The following is a 20,278-nucleotide window of genomic DNA, read 5'->3' on the forward strand; positions in this document are numbered from 1 at the left end:
TGGAGCCTGCTTCTCCCTCTGCCTGTGTCTCTGCCTCTCTCTCTCTGTGTGTGTGTCCCTCATGAATAAATAAATAAAATCTAAATAAAAAAATAAAACAATAGGCACAAATTTGGTCACACCTAATGCCGAGTTCAGGTGTTTGGAAACAGAAGTCCCCCTGTGCCCCAGGCTGAGGCACAGGTGTGAGAGCCACAAGCAATGGGTAATGGAGAGGACTCCAGAGAGCAGCCCAGTAGAGCAGTGAGAGGAGCCGCATGAGGACAGGGATCTAGATGCAAACCTTCCTCACTCCCCACTCAGGCCTGTGCTGCTGTCTGCCCCTCTGCAGGGAGGGTCAGGTGGTGGCTACCCCGGGCCTTTAACTGCATCCACTGACTGGTACCAGCTTGCCTCATGGCTTTCCCTTTTTTTTTCTTGGAATATTTACTCCCCAAAGGTAACATGCAGCTGGGGCTCAAGACCCTTCGTCAGACCAAATTGGGCTGCTGGGGCCCTGAGGGGTCTGTTACATCAGTGTTTATCCTCCATCCCCCTTTCCTACGCACAGATTGTTTTCTTGTTTCTTTGTTTTTCCAGGGGTGGGAGGGGGATGTCGTTGGGATTATTAACCTCTAATTTCTATTTTCTGCCTGCTTTCCTCTCCCCTCAAGTCCTCTGTACGAGCTGTTGCCTTCAAGGGGCCCTTGGGGGATGAGGGAGAGGACTCACTCAGGGCTCGCCTCCGCTGTGTCCATCCTCCCTCTGGAAGGGAGGAGAGGGAGGGCCTCAAGGGCCTCAAGCTGGGCTCTGGGTGAGGCCTGGCCCCCTCCCAACCTTGGCTCTAGACTGTTACTCCCAGCTTTGGGACGTTTTCATATCGATGACTATTTTAAAATTAAAGCTAGGGATCCCTGGGTGGCGCAGCGGTTTGGCGCCTGCCTTTGGCCCAGGGCGTGATCCTGAAGACCTGGGATCGAATCCCACGTCGGGCTCCCGGTGCATGAAGCCTGCTTCTCCCTCTGCCTGTGTCTCTGCCTCTCTCTCACTCTCTCTCTTTCTCTCTGTGGGTGTGTGACTACCATAAATAAATAAAAATTAAAAAAATAAAATTAAAACTATTTTACTGACATGGCAAAAAAAAAAAAAAAAAAAAAAAAAAAACCACACCACATGCTCCAACGGAGCAGGGATTATCACATCCCCTCAGCCTACAATGGGTGTTGGCAGCTGTGAGGAGCTCAATAAATGCTATGAAAATAAAATTCAAGGGGCAGTTAGAGATGGATCTGAGAAGTACTCAGAGAAGTATTGTGAGCATAAATGTCAGATCAGCATGGAGTAATTTCCAGAAAAAGAAGGAAACCTTCCTTGGATACTCTTGCCCACGGAGGTAAGGCCATCGGATGACCCTGCTACATTTCTTCCTGACCCAACTCACACAGGAGGCTGCAGCTCAGTTCAGGATAGGGATTTGGTTTACAAATGGTGGGCTTTTCTTTATAAATGGTGGGGTTTTCGCCTAGCCCTGTGGCAACGCCCAGGGTTTCCTTCCAGCTTCTCCTCCTTGTGATCTGAGGAGGACTGTAAGTATGTTGAGTAACTGGGTTTCTCTAGAGATGAAGAACACATGTGTCCATCTTCACTACGGCCTCCTCACTGACTGAAACCCCATCTCCAATAATTGGAATCTAATGATTCTTCAAAAGCTTCTTGCCAACAGCTGCCTGAACTGAATTTACTGCCGTGGGTTCTGCTTACTGTGCTCCGATCACTCTAGGAATGCTGCGTTGTGTAATGCAGAACCCTCACATTGCTGAGGGCTTGCTCAAAATGAGATAGACCATTCTGAACCTCCGTGATTTATGGTAGGGAATGGGGCAAGTCTTGCAGCACGGGGGGGTGGGGCGAGTAGTTCAGGCCACCCCATCTGTACGTGGTTTGAACACTGCTATGTCACAGGCTTTAATTTTTTATTCTACCCAGCAGCTCTTTGTGCAATCCCTATTTCAAAACAAGTCCTATTATACTTAAAATAGGCTTTCCAAAGAAACTTTATAAAGGTTAATAAAATTATTTGCAGATTACACTGCTAAAAATGTTGTCATAATCAAATGTATGAATTAGGATATGGTAGTGAGTCTGAATTAACTCTAAATGAAGGCATCCTGATGTCATTTTTGGCATTTACTCTTCTTCCTGTACAAACAGCCTAGAATCATGAGTAAGATCAGGGTACCTATAAAAACCATCATGAAGTTCTATAATGTTTGTCATTTACAAAAAGCATGTTTCTATACACACACATACAGATATATACACACCCACACACACCTTTTATCCTGCTTTAATTACTAGGTAGGCACATTTGTATCTATCCATTCATCCACCTATACATACATCATTTTAAAAATAAAGAAAGGATTGGTGCTAAGGGGACAGCAGGAGTGTGATTTCCTACTGCTTTCAGGGACAGGACCAGCTGTGAACAAATGGAATAATCCACTACCCGCTGGATGTGGCTTGAAAGTCCCTGAAGTAGCTCCGTCTCTGACACTCCTCCACCGTGACCAGCAGGTAGCCAGCAGGGCACTTCAGCGAGGTCACCACTTACTTTCTGGTGAAGAAACAGGACCCAGACAGGTCCGTTGTGCTGGGTTTTGGAAAGGTCTGAGCATGCAATACTACCTGATGATCCCTGGGACACTTAGGATGAAGAAAACAAACAAGGCCAGTCAGGAGAAGCTGAGGAGAGAAAACCACAGCCCGGGAGCTCAAAGAGAGGCCCAGGCTGTGTGAGACTGGGAGATGCCAGGCTGCAGACACCCTCCTGCCTTGCACTTGTCCACCACTAGCCCTGCTGGACTTGCTGCTGGCGTTTATCACACAGCCCTGAGGGGCTCATGTCCTTCCTTAGACGCATTGCCAGAGGACCTCATGGGATTTCTCTTCCTACTCTGAGGCTGACAGCGATGGGAAAACAGAGTCCACTCCTCTGACATCAAAGCACATTTAAGAAACTGTCTGGGAGAGTAATCAAACCATCATGAATCAGATGACCTGATGAGCAGCTACCTGCTGAAGGTGAGTTTGAGAACGAATGTTTAAAGTGAAGACAGAGTGTATATATCAGACATTGAAGTGAGATCTGCCTGGGTCTAAATCAAGCAACAAGAATATCTTAAAAGCAATAAAATAAAAAACAGTACACATATAAGAAAAACTAAAAGGTCTTCAGTAACTTAAAACCTTGATTTGCCTAACTCTCAAGATTCACTGTTCAGTATATTTGAGTTTAAGAATATGATAATCCATATAAATAAGTTAAAGATGTGAAACAAACTTTGCCTTAGAGTATCACGTACTTAAATATCAAATGTGGCTGCAAAATATATATACATTCAAAATCTTCACCAAGGAATCATCATCAAAAAACCCCACGATTATCTGATGATGACTATACAATACAATGTTCTACAATAAAATGTAGCTGCTGTTGTTAGGAAGCCAGACCAATATCCCTTGTTTACTTATAAACCATTAGTACCCCTCTGGGGGCAGGGGGACCCCCGACACGTCAGAGGCAGCAGGTGGGCACGTGGCACAGGGGCTCACCTGGAGGATGGACACTGTCTGGGAGAAGTGGTGCTGCTCCATGGTAGAGGTGGAATAGAGAGCTGCCAGAGGGTGATCGAATTTCTGCAGGTAGCTGTTACTGAAGCCCCTGTGGTCCAGGTCATGACACAGACACGCGATTAGCAGTCCTTTGCGCTTCAAAAAATAACACAGTGGACAGATGTTCAAAACAAGGAAATGGATACGAAGGGATTTACAGCTTATCACTCCTATCATATGGATAGGCTCCTGCCATTCCAGTAGCCCACATCCTTAGGAATCTTTAAAATTCCAGATCATCTAGCTTCTTTTTTAACCTCTTTGTTTTTCTGCTTATGAAATTGACAATCAAATTATTCTTGAGTTTTCCAGCTCAGCTCTGGGGTGGTTATCAAATTAATGCAATGTAATTCCCAAGAATTACAGATCAAGCAAATCTGCACAAGGGGGAGGACAGTTTCAGTCCTTCATTCAAAAAAATCCATCCAATGTTAAATTCCAACGACACTATTGCTATTAAAAATAAATAAAGGAACATGACAAGTAAATCACATGGCATGTGACAAAATGGCAAATTGTACAGGGAGAGAGAGAGAGAGAAGAGGCAGAAGCAGGGGAGGTGTTAAGAGACAAGGTGAGCCACAGAAAGTCGATGTGAGCAGCCTGGAGAGTGAAGGAGAGAAGCAAGAGGTTCGGGGAGAGGAGCACATGGGTGCTAGCTCTTGCCCATGAACCTGCCCTAATGGTCAATCAGGAAGATGATGGGAGCTGTGGCCAGAGGACGGAGAAGAACAGCAGAGAGGGGAGACTGAAGATCTTAACAGTCTTAAAAACCCTGTGGTCCTTCCCTGGTTCCTGCAGAAAGCAGGGAAGGACCACAGAGTTTTTAGCAGAGAGTGATATCATCTAACTTACATGTTTTAAAAGATTACCATGCTGGCAACAACGGTACTGAGAACAGACTCCAGGATGGGGAGAGAGACTGTTTGAGGAGGCTTTTGTAGTGAATCAGGCAAAAGTTCAGACCAGAGTGATAGCACTGGGGGCTCAGAGGACATGATTAAGTCTGGCTGGGTTTTGCAGGTCACAGGATTTCCTGAGGGTCCGGGTGTGAGCCAAAGGGAGGGCAGGGAGAAGAGGAAGGAAGGGAAGGAAGGAGTCAGGCCTGGCTGCAAGGCATTTCACCTTGGAAAGTGTAGGACTGTCAGCAACTGAGATGGCACAGTCGCAGGTGAAGGAGGTTGCAGGAAAGAGGTCAGGAGTTCAGCTTTGGATTGAGGGGTGATGTCTATTTGATACTCAGGGGAGATTCTGAGCTGAGCGGGGATGCAGGTCTCAGCTAGAAAAAGAGAGATAGGTGTCAGTGTATCTGGCATTTTGGGCCACAAGACTGGCTGAGTCCACCAAAGCTGCTGTGGAGGTCAGAGGAGGCCAAAGGTCTGGGCCTTCAAGTATTCCAACCTTAAGTCTGAAGAAAGAGAAACAGCAAAAAATCTCCAAACCTCCAAACCTGTGTGGTCAAAAGAAACCAAGAGGGTTGGGCATGCTGAAGCCAAGTGGAGACAGTGACTCAAAGAGCTGAGATTCAAGTACTGACCCTCAGCAGGCAAGGCACAGAGTACTGGTCATCTGGCCCAGGGCATTTTTTGGGGGGAGGATTCAAGTTGGTTTCAGAAAAAAGGGGAGGAGAGGAATTGCAGCCAGTCAGCATGGGAGCTCTTCCACTGGTCTGTGGCAAGAGGTGACTGAGAAATCAGGAGAGAGCTGAGTGGAGGGGGAGACAGATTAAGGTAACAACAGGGTGGTCCATGCAGAGAAGACATTCCAGCACAGAACATGCTGAGGGAGCAGAGGGAGGGATGAGCTGCTAGGGCAGGTCCTCTGAGGGGTAGATGGTGGACAAGGTCAAGTGGAAAGGCCAGCTCTGGAGAAGAGCCTGGTGAATGTTCTGGTGAGTGTGCAGTCAGAGCCCACAGTGGGAGATGCTGACAGGCAGGACGGGGTCTGCAGAAACCTCACACATTTAACTCTATGCCTTCAAAAGGCTCCTCTCTGATCCTCATTGAACAGAACTAGTTTATCTTGCAAAACTACTGAACAAGGAGGCCTCCCAGAACACCAGCACCCCTCAACTGCTGGTATTTGCATGGGAGCAGTCCTGTAGGCTCGGGGGTCTTAGGATAACTGAATTAGTTACATTCTGAATACTATTTTGGTTTTGGGTTGTTCCCATATTTTCTACTGTTATGTCAACCATGATGAATCTGGTAAGAAATTTCAAGGTTTTAAAATCTTGCACAATAGGTAAAAGCAATTTTTTAACCTATTTTATTTTTATTGACATAAAGTTCAATAGTTTTGTTAAGAGTAATGCCATTTGGGGAATATGAATAATAGTGAAGGGGAATATAAGGGAAGGGAGAAGAAATGTGTGGGAGATATCAGAAAGGGAGACAGAACATAAAGACTTCTAACTCTGGGAAATGAACTAGGGGTGGTGGAAGGGAAGGAGGGCGGGGGGTGGGGGTGAATGGGTGACGGGCACGGAGGGGGACACTTGACGGGATGAGCACTGGGTGTTATTCTGTATGTTGGTAAATTGAACACCAATAAAAATTAATTTATTTAAAAAAAAAGAGTAATGCCAGAATTAAGCACATGAAAATAATTTACGAAGTGAAGAATTATCTTTGTTAATATACTCTTTTAATAAGATCAAATGATAATTTCTTTTTTTTTAAAAGATTTTATTCATTTATTTGAGAGAAAGAGATAGCATAAGTGTGGGAAAGAGGCTGAGGGAGAAGCAGGCTCCCCAGTGAGCAGGGAACCTGACCTGGAGGTCAATCCCAGGACTCTGGGATCATGACCTGAGCTGAAGGCAGATGTTTAACCAACTGAGCCACCCAGGCTCCCCTCAAATGATAATTTCTACTAGCTCTATCAGAGGTTTAATATCCTTTTTAAAAATATATTTTGAATTTTTACACATATTATTTTGGGATTATTTTTAGCCAAAAATCGCAAAAAGGACCTGAGTTTTTGCGAAAACATAATGATGTAATTTTAAAGATGAATTAGGAACTTAAGTGAGAATTAATTTGTAGCTGCAAAATTATTTCACTTATCTTAAAATTTTCCATTTTTGAATATATATTTCAGTGTAATTTGATAGTATGGTTTCCAGAGTTGTCAAACTCACAGGTTAACCTATAGCAAATAAGAAAACGAAACTGCTTTCTTAAAAGGAACTCAGTGGAAAAAATGCTGAATGTCTCAAAATATGGAATTCAATGCAGTAGAAAAATCAGAATAATTTACATGAAAAAAGAACAAATTTCATTTTTTTTTTTCGGTAACAAATTTTATTAGGCTAATTAAGCCCTACCAAAAGATTATTAATAAAAGAAGGAAAAATCGACTCTTTCTTTAAAATAGCACCTTTTTCCCCTAAAATATACTTCTGAATTTCCTGGCCAGATTGTAAACGTGGTCTGATAGGATGGAAGAGGCACAGGACCGGCCTCAGGAGTGCTGGATTCTAGTGGATGTACCCTTGAGGAAAGCACAACATCCTCATGACCGAGATGACACAGTCCGTGTGGCCTCTGAAGCAGGAGATCAGTTTTGTGGAGGAGCAGAGAGGGGATTCAAGTTGGGCTTTTTGGGAGGCATTGCTAGGACCGTGTGGGGAGAGGACACGCTGGTGGTCAGCATCACTGAGCGCTGGGCTGGGGCTAGAAGAATGGGCTGGACAGTGGTACTCGAGTGGACTCGGCAGCCCCAAATCTCTGAGTGTGTTACCAGCTTGGGGTATGGAAAGTCAGGAAGTCAGTGAAGCATCACAGCGCCCACTGCCTCACCAGACAAGACATCAAATACATACTTATGCCTTAACTATAATTGATGATTTAATGCTCTGGGTTCTCAAGTCAGTAGGATATGTCTACATGACCCAGCATACGAGGGTAAGGGCAAAAATCTACTTTGTTTATGTAACAAAGACTTTCAGAAGACTTGGGCTTTCAGAGGGAATAGAAAGTAAAAAACTAGTGTTTCCTTGGGGGAATATTCTGGTGAAGTTGGAATTTCTGTATAACATTTCTTATACAGAATAATAGGACAAATACACAGGTGCAGCAACTTCAAAGTGTGCTTCTATTCAATTATTGGGGTCAACAAGTCATATATCCATATCGGGAAGGCGCTCCAGACACAGAATATTTAAATCCACTCAGGTTATTTGAAGTGGAAAGACAACAACAAAAAGTATGTGCACACCCACCTCCAAGTCAGTGAAGAGCCCGTGGTTGTTCTGGAGGATGGCATACATGCAGTGCGCTACGGTGACTGCGTGCTTCCAGTTGTGATAAGGAACCCGCCGATAGTTTTTCTTCACAGACATAATAAAACGACACAACTTTTCAAGCTCAAAGCTGTGTGGAAAAGAGAGTGTTATGACAGAAACTGGTAAAGAATCAATACGTTCTAGCTGAGACTCTGGTTTAAACCTCTTTGCGTGTACCCAAATACACTCACGACCGTGAAATCTTCCACAGTGATCGAGTCCTGGAGAGCTGGGGCCACACTCACTGCTTCCCTTCCATTCCTCTAGCCAGCTAAGAGACAAAGGCTCATGCAGAGCTTGGGATCGGACAGATTAATTGGCCTCCAGGGGGGCACACAACAGAGTCAGCATGCGGTTGCCCATCATTAACTCCATCACAGTCCTCACCTTTCAAGCATTTCCCACATCCCACTGTGCTTAACAGGCAACATTTCATCACCCCGTTTGAGGATGTTTTGAGATGTTTTCCAAAAAGCACACTGAGATTCAGGAGCTGCAAATACGTACACCACGAGAATTTCCTGGATGAGTCACTATCCTTTTAAAATGGATCTGTAGTATTATGGCACGCTCAAATTATGAAGTGGTAAGTGGCCATAACCAAAGTCCTGATACAGTACATAAAACCGTATGACACGTTTTTATTATGCAACGTTGTTATTATGTTTTATTTTTATATTATCATGTATTTCTACTTATTTAAGGTCCCAGCAACTCTTTGGGGGATCTTAAGGCTGCTTAAAACAAAAGCACGTCCATATAAAACGGGGCTCTTTGAAATACCAGAGATGGGAGTTCATAAAAGATACATAACCTATAGATATATAACCTTTATTTTCCTCCACTGAAAATTTTCAAATATCCTTGAAGTATAAGGTGTGTCATCTTAAGAGTTCCAATTGGCCAAACTCTCAACTGATATCGAGGTGGAGTTAATTAGCCTATGTATGTCCTTTCAAAAGAGCAATTTATAAAAGTCACCAAGAGAAGTAAGAGAAGACATAATTCAAAAGCACAGGAGAGACAGTTTAGTTCCAGAGAAACTAAGAGCCTTTATAAGCCACTTACTGATTAAATGAGTGAAAAAAGAGAAAAAGAAAATTATTCTTTGCATTTTCAGTATGTGTATTGAACCTGTAAAGGGTAAATGGAAAGTCCCAAGAGGCCTCTAGGGCAGGGGACAGGAGAGGGGATGGACCCGCGGGGGAAGGGAGCCACCGTGGAATCCCTAGGAAAGCGCTCGGCGCTGATCTAGGAGACCTGGTTCCTTCACACCTGTCCTAACAGATACATAATGATGGCTGAAAGCTGATGCTAAATTCAATGCACGTTTTCCAAAACACCCTTTCATACAGTACATTACGATGTGGAGCAGTAACCCTTGCCTCTTCCCATTACACAGCCTAAGGTAATTTTCACCTGTGTTTTTTTTTTTTAATTTTTATTTATTTATGATACAGAGAGAGAGAGAGAGAGAGAGAGAGAGAGGCAGAGACACAGGCAGAGGGAGAAGCAGGCTCCATGCACCGGGAGCCCGATGTGGGATTCGATCCCGGGTCTCCAGGATCGCGCCCTGGGCCAAAGGCTGGCGCCAAACCGCTGCGCCACCCAGGGATCCCTTCACCTGTGTTTTTATCATCACCTGGAAGACACATGGTTGTTCGCCAAGGGACAGCCACCCTGGCAAAGAGCTCGGCAGGCTGTAAGGGAAATCCAAGAAGGCTATAAATCTGTCCAGTAATTTCAGCCTTTTTTTATTTAAATATTTCGAAAAAAATATTTATAGATGGCATACTTTCAGATAATTATCAACCAAGAAAGTGACAAGGCATTTAGGCAGAAGGAGGAAGAGGTCAGATCACTCAAAAGCTTACAAAGGAAGTTTTTAAGGTCATTCATACCAAGACGTCCCACAGGAACGATGGACCATGTAGACAAAAATTCCAGGCCACATGTTTTCGAAAGGACCAATATCAAAGTGGAATCTGAGATGCAAAGAACACAAAATTGATTAGTATATATAATTAGGATAAACATAAAAACAAATAAAGTAATTTAACTTTTTGTCTATTAAGAAAGTAAGAAAACACTGGGAGTCCAGCCATCCCTTTACTGCCTTCTCAGTCACATCTCTGTTGTATTTAAATGTTTCCAGGAGGAAATTCCACACATTCCCTTAGAAACTCAGCCCAATATTTAAGCCATAGTTTAATTTTCAATTAAACAATCTATAAAGAAAATGATGTTGTGGCTGTTATCAGAGCAATGAAAGAGTACAAAATAATTTTATTATGAGTGCTACATGTTTTACACACTGATAAACAAGGGGAGGAAATAGAATTTTTTTTAGAGTTAAAAATTTTTCTATCTCCTATTTAAGTCCAGAGGAAACACTTCATAAATACAAACATCCAAAGTTATTACTTATTTTTTCATTTGCTAATTATGAACATTTAACCCAAATAAACACAACGGTAAAATATTAAAAGAAAACATTTTCCTCTAGTTATACTTCTGACACCAAATGTGTAACTTCTCCACACCAAGAAATTCTTTACCCTCTGCAGACAGCAACTGATACCCTATGACTCCACTTACTTCTGACACACCTGCAGCCAGTGCAGACCACACAGGTTAAGGGCTCAGTCCCCCAAGACTGCACCCCTCGACTTTAGATGCAAGTCCAGGCCACCCATGCTTCTGGTCACCGGCTATACATCAGAGGTCTCCACAAACCCCACCTTAGATTTTATAATGCACTGCGATAGCTCACAGAACTCAGGGAAACACTTTACTTACTATTATCAGTTTATTATTAGTGTTACAACTCAAGAGCCAAATGGAAGAGATGCATAGGGCAAGCCATGTGGGAAGAAGGGCTGAGGAGTTTTCATGCCTCTTAGGGGCGCTGCTTCCCAGCACTGAAGGTGCTCACCAACCTGAAAGCTCTCCAAACCCCTTGTGTAGGGCTTCTAGAGGTTCCATTGCATAGGAACATTTGATTAACTCAATCCCCAGCCCCTGTCCCTGACCAGGAAGCTGAAAATTACAACCCCAAACCATATAGTTGGTTCCTTGGGCAACCATCCCCCGTCCTCCTACAGTCCTTCAATAGCATAAACTCAAGTGTGGTTCAAAGAGGTTCATTATGAATGAGAAAAGACTCCTCTCTTGCTCCAATCACTTAGGAAATTCAAGTGTTTTTTTAGGAGCTATGAGCCAGAAACTAGCTACACAGACCAAATATACATATTTCTTATTATATCACTGTAAGTACTATATATAAACCATTAAAAGATAAACTGAGGCAGATAAAAAGTCTTATGAGTTTATTTGAGCAAAAATCTGTTCAGACAGGGCAGTGCCAAACTATGGGTGGTTAGAGGCACTCTGCTAAAGGCGTCAGAAGAGATCCTTGCACAGGGAGGATGAACGAGCAAAGGCAGGTGATTACTGATGGTAGCTTACAGCCCAGGTCGCTGTCCATACCTGGTCCCTTGGGCTTTTGATACATAACCTAGAGGCACTTCAGGCTTAGCTTTTGTTTGCTCACACAGGCTGCTCTAGCATTAGAGCCACCTTGGTCTGACCTGGCCCCCTTGTTGCATTAATACTTCCAATTATAAGGCAAAAATCAGCTCTGGGTTACTCCTGCAGATCTTTGGTATGGAGTTGAACAGTGCTGGCTTGCACTTACAATGAACATACAGATCACCAGAGGTCCTACCGCCAGGAGCTCACACCTAGGAGCACGGGATTTGAAAACAAAGTGTGAAAGCTGCACTAATTATTACTACATTCCAAAATATCAGTCTGCAAATTTAAGATTATATGGAAATAAAAGCCTTCAGATCTCAAATATTCAATGCCATCTTCAGCATGAAGTGCTATAAATGCAGTGTAAAGTGTAAAGGCAGAAGACTAACAAGGAAAGCTAACGTTTAACTCATTTCAAAATGATGCTGAGATTCTTTCCCTAGAGATAAAGAGATGTGGCCTCTGTGTCCACGACCCATCAGGAGATGTGAAATCACCTTAGACAGGACAAGGGAGACACAAGGAACCACACATGTGATACGGTACTGGCAGCTCTACTGCTGTACCCATTTCAAACTTTAGGCAAAATCAAATTAAAAATTGGTTTGTGGAGAAACAGGACAAGATGCTCACAATTCAATTTCTTTGCAGAGGCGCACAGGGAGGTTGAAGCTCATGAGGCCCTGCCACTCCTCCGCAGTACAAATGCTATGGTAGGACAGCTTCTCCATGGTCACCCGGTAAATGCACTCGGAGTGACGGATTCTGTGGTACATCTAGAAAGCAAATCCAAAAAATTAAAAAAAAAAAGGGAAATAAGTGTTTAAAGTAGTCACTAAAGTCCAAAATTCGGTATAAAAGAATCAGAACTGTAACTACTATGACTCTATATCTCCATATACGCTGAGGATACCCACACATGTGCCCTTGAAGATACAAAACACTGAAGTTATTTTTTTTTAAATTCCACCTCCATTTAAAAAGATTTGTTAACTTCTCTCCTCAGACACTGTCTCTGGATAGTGAGAGGCCTTGGTATTTGTCCACTGGCCCCTCCTTAGACTCCTAGCCTCCAGAACCATGACAAATCAGTGTCTGCTGTTTCTAGGCCATGTGGTTTGCGGCACTCTGTTCCAGCAGCTCAAACACACAGAGACAGACACCACCAAGCAGGAGGTAAGTTTTTTCTATGTCTCCTTTCAAAAATATTTATCTTAATTCTTGGTGATGTCAAAGTCCTCTAGTTCCAGAGTCTCAACAATGCTTGACCATTAAGCCCTTTATCAGTAGAAGAATTTGGGAGATGAGTGCCCAATAAATGTATACTCCTTTAGCAATTACATCCACATGCACTGTGCAAATATACTGTTTATATTAAAATAGAAAAGGATAAAAATACAAAATATATATTTTAAATATTTTATTACTGAAACGACTCTTTTTAGCCTTATTAGCCAAATTACATATTTTATAATGAAAGCACTAATTAGATATATGTTATCAACTGTCAATTTTTTCATTTACTACTTTGTGAGATGCTGATGTTAAGGTCTGGGTTCAGTTTGATTTATTTCAATACTTAGATTTTCAGTTATACTATTTGAGAAAGATATGCCAAAAAATATGTGGATCCAAATGGAATAAAGGACTGGCTGTTCTTAAATATCCCACTTACATTTTTGTTTCCAGCCACTAATATTTTTGGCTTAAATTCACATAACTTTCCATTTCCCTTGATGCCAATCAGTTAATCCTGCAAACGAATTAGCTGCATCCTTATATATTATCAGACATGTTCAAAAACAATGAAACTTAATGAAACTCTTCATGGGAAAGATTTTAGTAAGCTAAAAGCTGTTTCATAAAGTGAAGTCAAAAAAATATTCCATTTTAAAGAAAGGTAAAAGGGAATAAAGAACAGATGGAACAAACAGCAAATAATAAGATGGTAGGTTTATACTTAAACATAAAATGTGGTAGTCAAAGTATCCTGGTTAAAAGACACAGACTGTCAGAGTGAGTAAAAAGCAGCAAGACTCAGCTTATTCTGATTACAAGAATCCTACTTTAAAGACCCAAATCAGGTAAAATGGATGGAAAAGACAAAGCATTTAACATCAGTCAAAAGAAAGCTGGAGAGGCTGTATTAATATCAGATAAAGTGGATTTCAGAGAAAAGACTATTATCAGGGATGAAGAAAGATTACTTCAAATGATAAAGGGGTCCATATATCAACAAGATGTTGCCAAACATCAGTTGTTTTTCTATAGGTGTGCAGAGGCAAGGTATGGAGAAAGGACAGCAAACATACCCAACAGTGCCGGATCAACTGGACCCACGTGCAAATAAATAAATGCAAGATGACCCTTACCTTGAACCATATACAATAATTTACTAAAAATGGATCACAGATCTAAATGCAAAACCTAAACTTTTAGAAGAAAGCAGGAGAAAATCTCTGTGACCTTAGGTTAGGCAAATATGTCTTTGATACGATGGTAAGAGGATAATCAGACAAAGAAAAAAATCTAATAAATTAGACTTCTTCAAGATTAAGAACTGCTCTTAGAAAGCAAATATCAAACCAAACACTGGGAGCAAGTATTTTCAAATAATTCACGTGATAAATGACTCATATTTAGAATATACAAAGAACTATCAAAACTCAGCAAGAAAATGAGCAATTGCAAACAAAAAAAGAGCATTTTGAGAAGACACTTTATCAAAGAAGACACAGACATGGCAAATGTGGAGGAACGAGAGTACATACAGGGATGCTATGGGCCTTTACAAGGGTACAGCCACTTGGCAAACCAGTTTGGCAGTTTTCTAAACATCCCCCTATCACCTGACCCAGCTGCTCCACATCTAGGTGTTGACTTGATGGAGATGAAAACATACACCACACAAGGACTTGTGCACAGATGTTCATGCAGCTTTAGTTAAAACCAAAAATAACTCAAATGCCCATCAACAGGTGACTAGATTACAGTACATCTATTCGATGGAATATTCAGCAGTAAAAATGAATTAAACTATACATGTGATGCCATGCACAAATCTCAAAATAATTGCGCTGAAAGAAGCTGTGCAAAAGGGAATACAGATTTTATGATCCACAGAGAATGGATTCCATTCCATTTTATGATTCCATTTAAATTTCTGGAATTTACAATAATTCTAGAAAATGCAAGGTACTTTATTATGGTGACAGAAAGCAGATCAACGGCTACTTGAAATGGGGGGGGGGGACGTAAAGATGCGGAGGGTCAAGGGGCATCCAGAATCTCGTGATGAGGTGGGTGTATTCTGTCTGGATCACAGTGATGATTTCCCTGGACTGTGTGTACAAGCACTCATCAATCTGTACCTTCTACACCCACACAGTGTGCCATGTACTTATAAACCTCAGTAAAGTAACTTAACAATGTTCTGCTCCCAGTCTCTGTAAAGGTCTGTGATAGTTTTTTTTTTTATTTTTTTTTATTTTTTTTAAATTTTTATTTATTTATGATAGTCAGAGAGAAAGAAAGAGAGAGGCAGAGACACAGGCAGAGGGAGAAGCAGGCTCCATGCACTGGGAGCCCGATGTGGGATTCGGTCCCGGGTCTCCAGGATTGCGCCCTGGGCCAAAGGCAGGCGCCAAACCGCTGCGCCACCCAGGGATCCCAAGGTCTGTGATAATTTGTATACGTGGGTCACATGACCATGGAGCAGTGACAAGGAGAACATGCAGACTTGTTTTCCACATGCTTTCTTCATAGGAAGAGTTAATTTGGAAAAGCACCTGTTTTCTTATTCAGTGTGAATGTCACTTGCAATACTAAAGTCAGATTAAGTGCTGTTTATTGGAATGTATCTTCTAAATAATGAAATATTGACTATATTTTGTCATCAGAACACATTGGCACACTTGGAATATTTATCTTTTTTGTGAAAGATGAAACACGCAGTAATCTATTAATTTAACAACTGTTCCAAGTACTTTGCCACAAGCAGCAAGTGCGTGAGCAGCACAACAGAAATAGATGTACATTTCAGAACTACCTTCATAACTGAATTGTGTGGGCCAACTGGTATGTAATCCCCCTTCTAATATGGCTGAAGAAGAACCTGGATCAGGTGAAAAATGTAAAGATAGAATGACTGTTAGCTTACTAATGACTTTTCAGGATTATTATTTTTCTTATTTAAATCTGGGTTTAGTTTGGTGTAAACATTTAATCATGTTTACATCTAGGTTTTGTGATGCAACATGCAGGGGATTAGAAGAGTTTCAACCTGCTGGGCCAGGCTCCTCTAACGACACGACTGAGTTAACTCAAGAGTGTCTACACTGACTGTGATGCATTCTTCCAGGGACACATGGAATCCTAGACAGATTTTAAGAGGACTGATTTCTACCTCCTTAACTTCTTCCACACATTCTCTAACTTAAAAAAAAAAGGCTTTTTCCCTACCTCCCATTTCAAAATAACCCCTTCCTCAAATTGCTCTAATACAAAAGCCTCTTAAAACAAAGGGAAATATAAATTATGGTATTAATGAGGTCTAATAGTGGTTTCTAAAGTTTTCATAAAATACTGAAGGTGGTGAATCTAAATAAATTTTTAGCTGACAGATCATTTAAAATAACTGATAGAGTTATCAGTACTTTTTGGCATCTTAGCTCAGGTGGAGTTTGAATTAAGAGAATTGCCATAATAAAATTCTATGTACTCATTAATGAAAGCAATTCTTGGGGCTTCCTCAAAAATTTCTCAATTAATAGGAATAACATTGTTGAAGACTGGGAATCCAATTCCTCAATGTCAAAGAACAAAATTCAAAGATGGAAAGGACATGGCCAGGAGGAGTTCCTGTGGTACGAGACAGGGGTATCAGTAGAGCTCTCTGGGAGACAAAGAAAGAGGAGGATGGCAGAGGCTTACATACAAACTCTCTTCCAGAATAATGAGAAGAGGGAATGTGTTTCAGAGGAGAAACCTGGCGTACACAACCTCAACCAAGTGATGAAGCTAGCATTGCCAGTGAAAGGATGTGTGCCTGCTAAGGGGATGTGATGGGAATACATCATTCCGCCACATTCTTGTCAAAATTATGACCTCAATATAATCATGTGGAAATACCAGACAAGTCCAAAGTAAGAGGCATTCTATAAAATAACTGGTCTATACACTTCAAAAATACTCAGGCCATGCAAGGCAAAGAGTAAGGAATGGTTTTAGGTTAAAGGACAGTAAAGAAGAGTTTAGCCAACGGCAGCTGGTACCTGTTTAGGGCTGAATTGTGTTCCCCAAAACTCAGGTTGAAATCTTAAAGTCCTAGTACCTCTGAATGTGATGTATTTAGATAAAGGGCCTTTAAGGAAGTAATTAAAATGAGGTCAACAGAGTGAGCCCGCAATCGATGTGATGAGTGTCCTTAGAAGAAAAGAGATTAGGACACAGACAAACACAGAGGGAAGACCATGCAAAGACACAGGGAGAAGAAGGCCACCTCCAGACCAAGGAGAGAGGTCTCAGAAGAAACCACACCTACTGACATGTCCATCTTGGACTCTAGTTGCCAAAACTTCCTGCTGTTTAAGCCACTCAGTCTGTAGCGTTGCTCATGGCAGACCCCACACACACTGATACAGCACCAGTGTGAACTTCTGGACTTTAAATTATGCAGTAATGATTACTTTAGCTTGTATTTTCTAAAGACAGGCAATAATTTATATTTTTGATAACTATTTATCAAAATTTCCTAACATGGTTGCTGTGACCACATGTATACTAATAATGACATATACTACCACAAGCCAAAATTAATTTTTAGCATCTATTATACATGTTTTAGATTATTTTAATTAACAAAACACTCCTAAAGTACATTACACTGGGTCAAACTTTTGTGGGGTAACAGAAATATATACATTCAGAGAGAGAAAAGAAGGATGCGGTAGTTTCCAATCATCAGAGCCTGCTGTATTCTTAAATGGTCTATAATGGCTCTCAAGTACCTATAGTAGTTAGATTCCACTGGATGCACTTAAAAATAGATGAAAGTCAATATTCAGGATATACAAGAAATTACATTCTCTGCAACTTTTCTTTTTACAGACTTGATTTATTTATTCATGAGAGACAGAGAGAATGAGAGAGGCAGAGACATAGGCAGAGGGAGAAGAGAAGCAGGCTCCGTGCAGGGAGCCCGATGCGGGACTCGATCCCAGGACTCCAGGATCACGCCCTGGGCTGAAGGCAGGTGCTAAACTGCTGAGCCACCCAGGTGTCCCCCAATCTTTGCAACTTTTAAACTAAACAAATGTAAACTGTTAATATTTTTATATAAATAAAATATATATCTATATATATAAATATATAAATAAAATATATCTCTTATAAAAGAGAGAAACATAGGTGTAGAAAATGTTTAAAGCATAAAGTATCATGTATTTCTGATGAACTAGGTAACAAGAAAGGTCCCCATGAGAGGTGTGCGGTGACAAAGAGGGAGAAGGAGTTTCTTATGGAATAGCACTGACCCAATAGCAAATGGTCATCCCTAGTCATCACCGCATTACTTTTTGACATTTTTGTTCCTAGTCATCTTTCAGCTGTTTCCATTAGCTCTGTGGTTGCCCCTAAGGAACTCGAGGTTCTATTTCCAAAAAGGCCTATATTAGTAAGGTGTTAACTTCCATTTGTGTTGGTTTAGCTTTTTTTAAAAAAAGGTTAATAAAATTTCCCCTGACTTCCAAATGCCAATAATATCACTAAAAGATGACTCGAGTTTACAGAATACTAAATTATTTAATGTGAGACTTCATACAACAAACGTGCGCAGTGAGCAGGGCAGACGAGCTGTGAGGGTCAAGGGAGTAGACATCTGGAATGCACCTGATCAACCCGCTGAGCAGCTGCCGTGCTTGTGAGGCTACCTTAGGTGCTGTTAACACTGCTCTCTTTTGTACAAGACTCTCAAGTGCACTACATATGATGAACAATAAGGATTTAGGTCACATTTTCCTTACCCATTTCAGTAGATACCAGGAGACATAAACCTTCTGTTTAAACATTTTAGATACCAGGAGACATAAACCTTCTGTTTAAACATTTTACTTTTATAGTAACGTCACTTTTCTTTTTAACAAATTCACACCTTGAAACAAATGCTAAAATATTGAAAGATTTTAAAGACATTTCCTAAAATACGTATAACCAGGAATCACTGATTCTGGTTTATAAAGGAAACACTGGAGAAAAAAACCCACCCTTTCAACTACTTTCTTTAAAAAATTTTAAAGCTGATATTGAGTATTTTAAAAGATATTTAGAAAAGTGTTACTTACATTGGCACAGTGTAAGGCTAACGCACAAAAGACGGCAAACATCTTGAAGTTGTTTTCATCCGTTTTAGAGAAGGCACTGCCGCTTATTTTGTTCACCATCTGTACCACGCCGATCACACTTCCTCGACTCACGATGGGCATGCACAGAATATTCCGTGTGGTGTACCCTGTATACAAGTCTACTTCTCTGTGGTAAGGTTCAAGAACAAAATAGACACACACACACACACACACACACACACACAGACAAGAAAGTAAAGTGTACATTCTATCATAAATCTCAGTTTAGTTTTGCAATTTATATGTTTCTATTGCAAATAATTGTAATGCAACTGCTGAGCTTCTAAATTCAAGGACAATGTGACATTTGAAAGTGTTTCGTTAAAATCTCTTCAAAAATATTCTGATCACTTTGTTCTCTTATTTTAAAAAAATATTTAATTTATTTATTCATGAGAGACACACACAGAGAGAGGCAGAGACATTGGCAGAGAGAGAAGCAGGTTCCATGCAGGGAGCCCGACGTGGGACTTGATCCCGGGACCCCAGGATCACGCCCTGGGCCCAAGGCAGTTGCTCAACCACTGAGCCACCCAGGCGTCCCTGGTTCTCTTATTTTTTGAAGAGTTTTTCAGAATAGTCTCCAGGAGGCTTTCAGCTTATCATTCAGTTTTATGTATCCCCAGCATTATTAAGTAAATGCAGACTAACTGGGTACAGAGGAAAAATATAATAAATTTGGTAAAGTAACATGTTCCTTTAAACTTGGTCCTATGTTAGGAGAGATGTAACTTGCTAACAAACAAATATAAATGGAAGTGATCATCTTACCAATTGAGAGCCAGCCAAACCAGCCTTCTCCTGTTCTATAAACAGTTTTAATGTGATAGAGGGCACCATTCTTGAATGGTTTGTCACCACCCTACCACACAGCCGAGAACTTGTGACAGAGATGTCATGACTTCAAGAACTTGCTATCTGATCCTCAATAGAAAATGTTTGCTGACTCCTGAATTAGAGAAAATATATTTTTGCCAACAAGACTCAGTTCTATCGACAGAACCATGCACCTAGAGGCAGCTGGCGGGTGGTGGTCACTTATGCCTGGCTCCTGGCAGAGTCCTGTGTGGAGACTCCTCCACCCTGCAGCAGCTATCAATGGTTCAGCCCTTCTCACTGCAGAGTTAGTATTCTGAGGTATGCATGAACCACATTTCATTTATCCGCTCACCAGTTGATGGATATTATTGTTCGTTAACAACCAGTTTTCTGGCAATTGTGAATAATGCTGTTTTGAAGATCCACGTACAAATTTTTGTGTGGACATGTTCTCTTCCTTGATAGCCAGGAGTGGGGCTGACTGAGTACAGTAAATGTATGCTTAACTTTACAAGAAACTGTGCAAGGTTTTCCAGAGTGGCTGTACATTACACACTCCCATCAGCAATGTGTGTTGAGT

The 20,278-nt window shown here is 41.3% G+C and overlaps 1 protein-coding gene across 1 annotated transcript in view; it reads right to left on the bottom strand.

Moving 5' to 3' along the window:
• PDE10A (phosphodiesterase 10A) overlaps window positions 1–20,278 on the bottom strand; it is a 301,470-nt gene that overhangs the window by 41,509 nt on the left and 239,683 nt on the right. Inside the window, exons 13-17 of the mRNA XM_055311551.1 lie at window positions 18,820–19,006; window positions 12,113–12,255; window positions 9,844–9,927; window positions 7,880–8,030; window positions 3,595–3,750 (exon numbers count right to left, since the gene is read on the bottom strand). Of these exons, the coding sequence (XP_055167526.1) occupies window positions 3,595–3,750; window positions 7,880–8,030; window positions 9,844–9,927; window positions 12,113–12,255; window positions 18,820–19,006 (721 nt within the window). The remainder of the gene's footprint in view (window positions 1–3,594; window positions 3,751–7,879; window positions 8,031–9,843; window positions 9,928–12,112; window positions 12,256–18,819; window positions 19,007–20,278) is intronic.

Source organism: Nyctereutes procyonoides, unplaced genomic scaffold, assembly GCF_905146905.1.
Source record: "Nyctereutes procyonoides isolate TBG_1078 unplaced genomic scaffold, NYPRO_anot_genome, whole genome shotgun sequence".
NCBI lineage: Eukaryota > Metazoa > Chordata > Mammalia > Carnivora > Canidae > Nyctereutes > Nyctereutes procyonoides.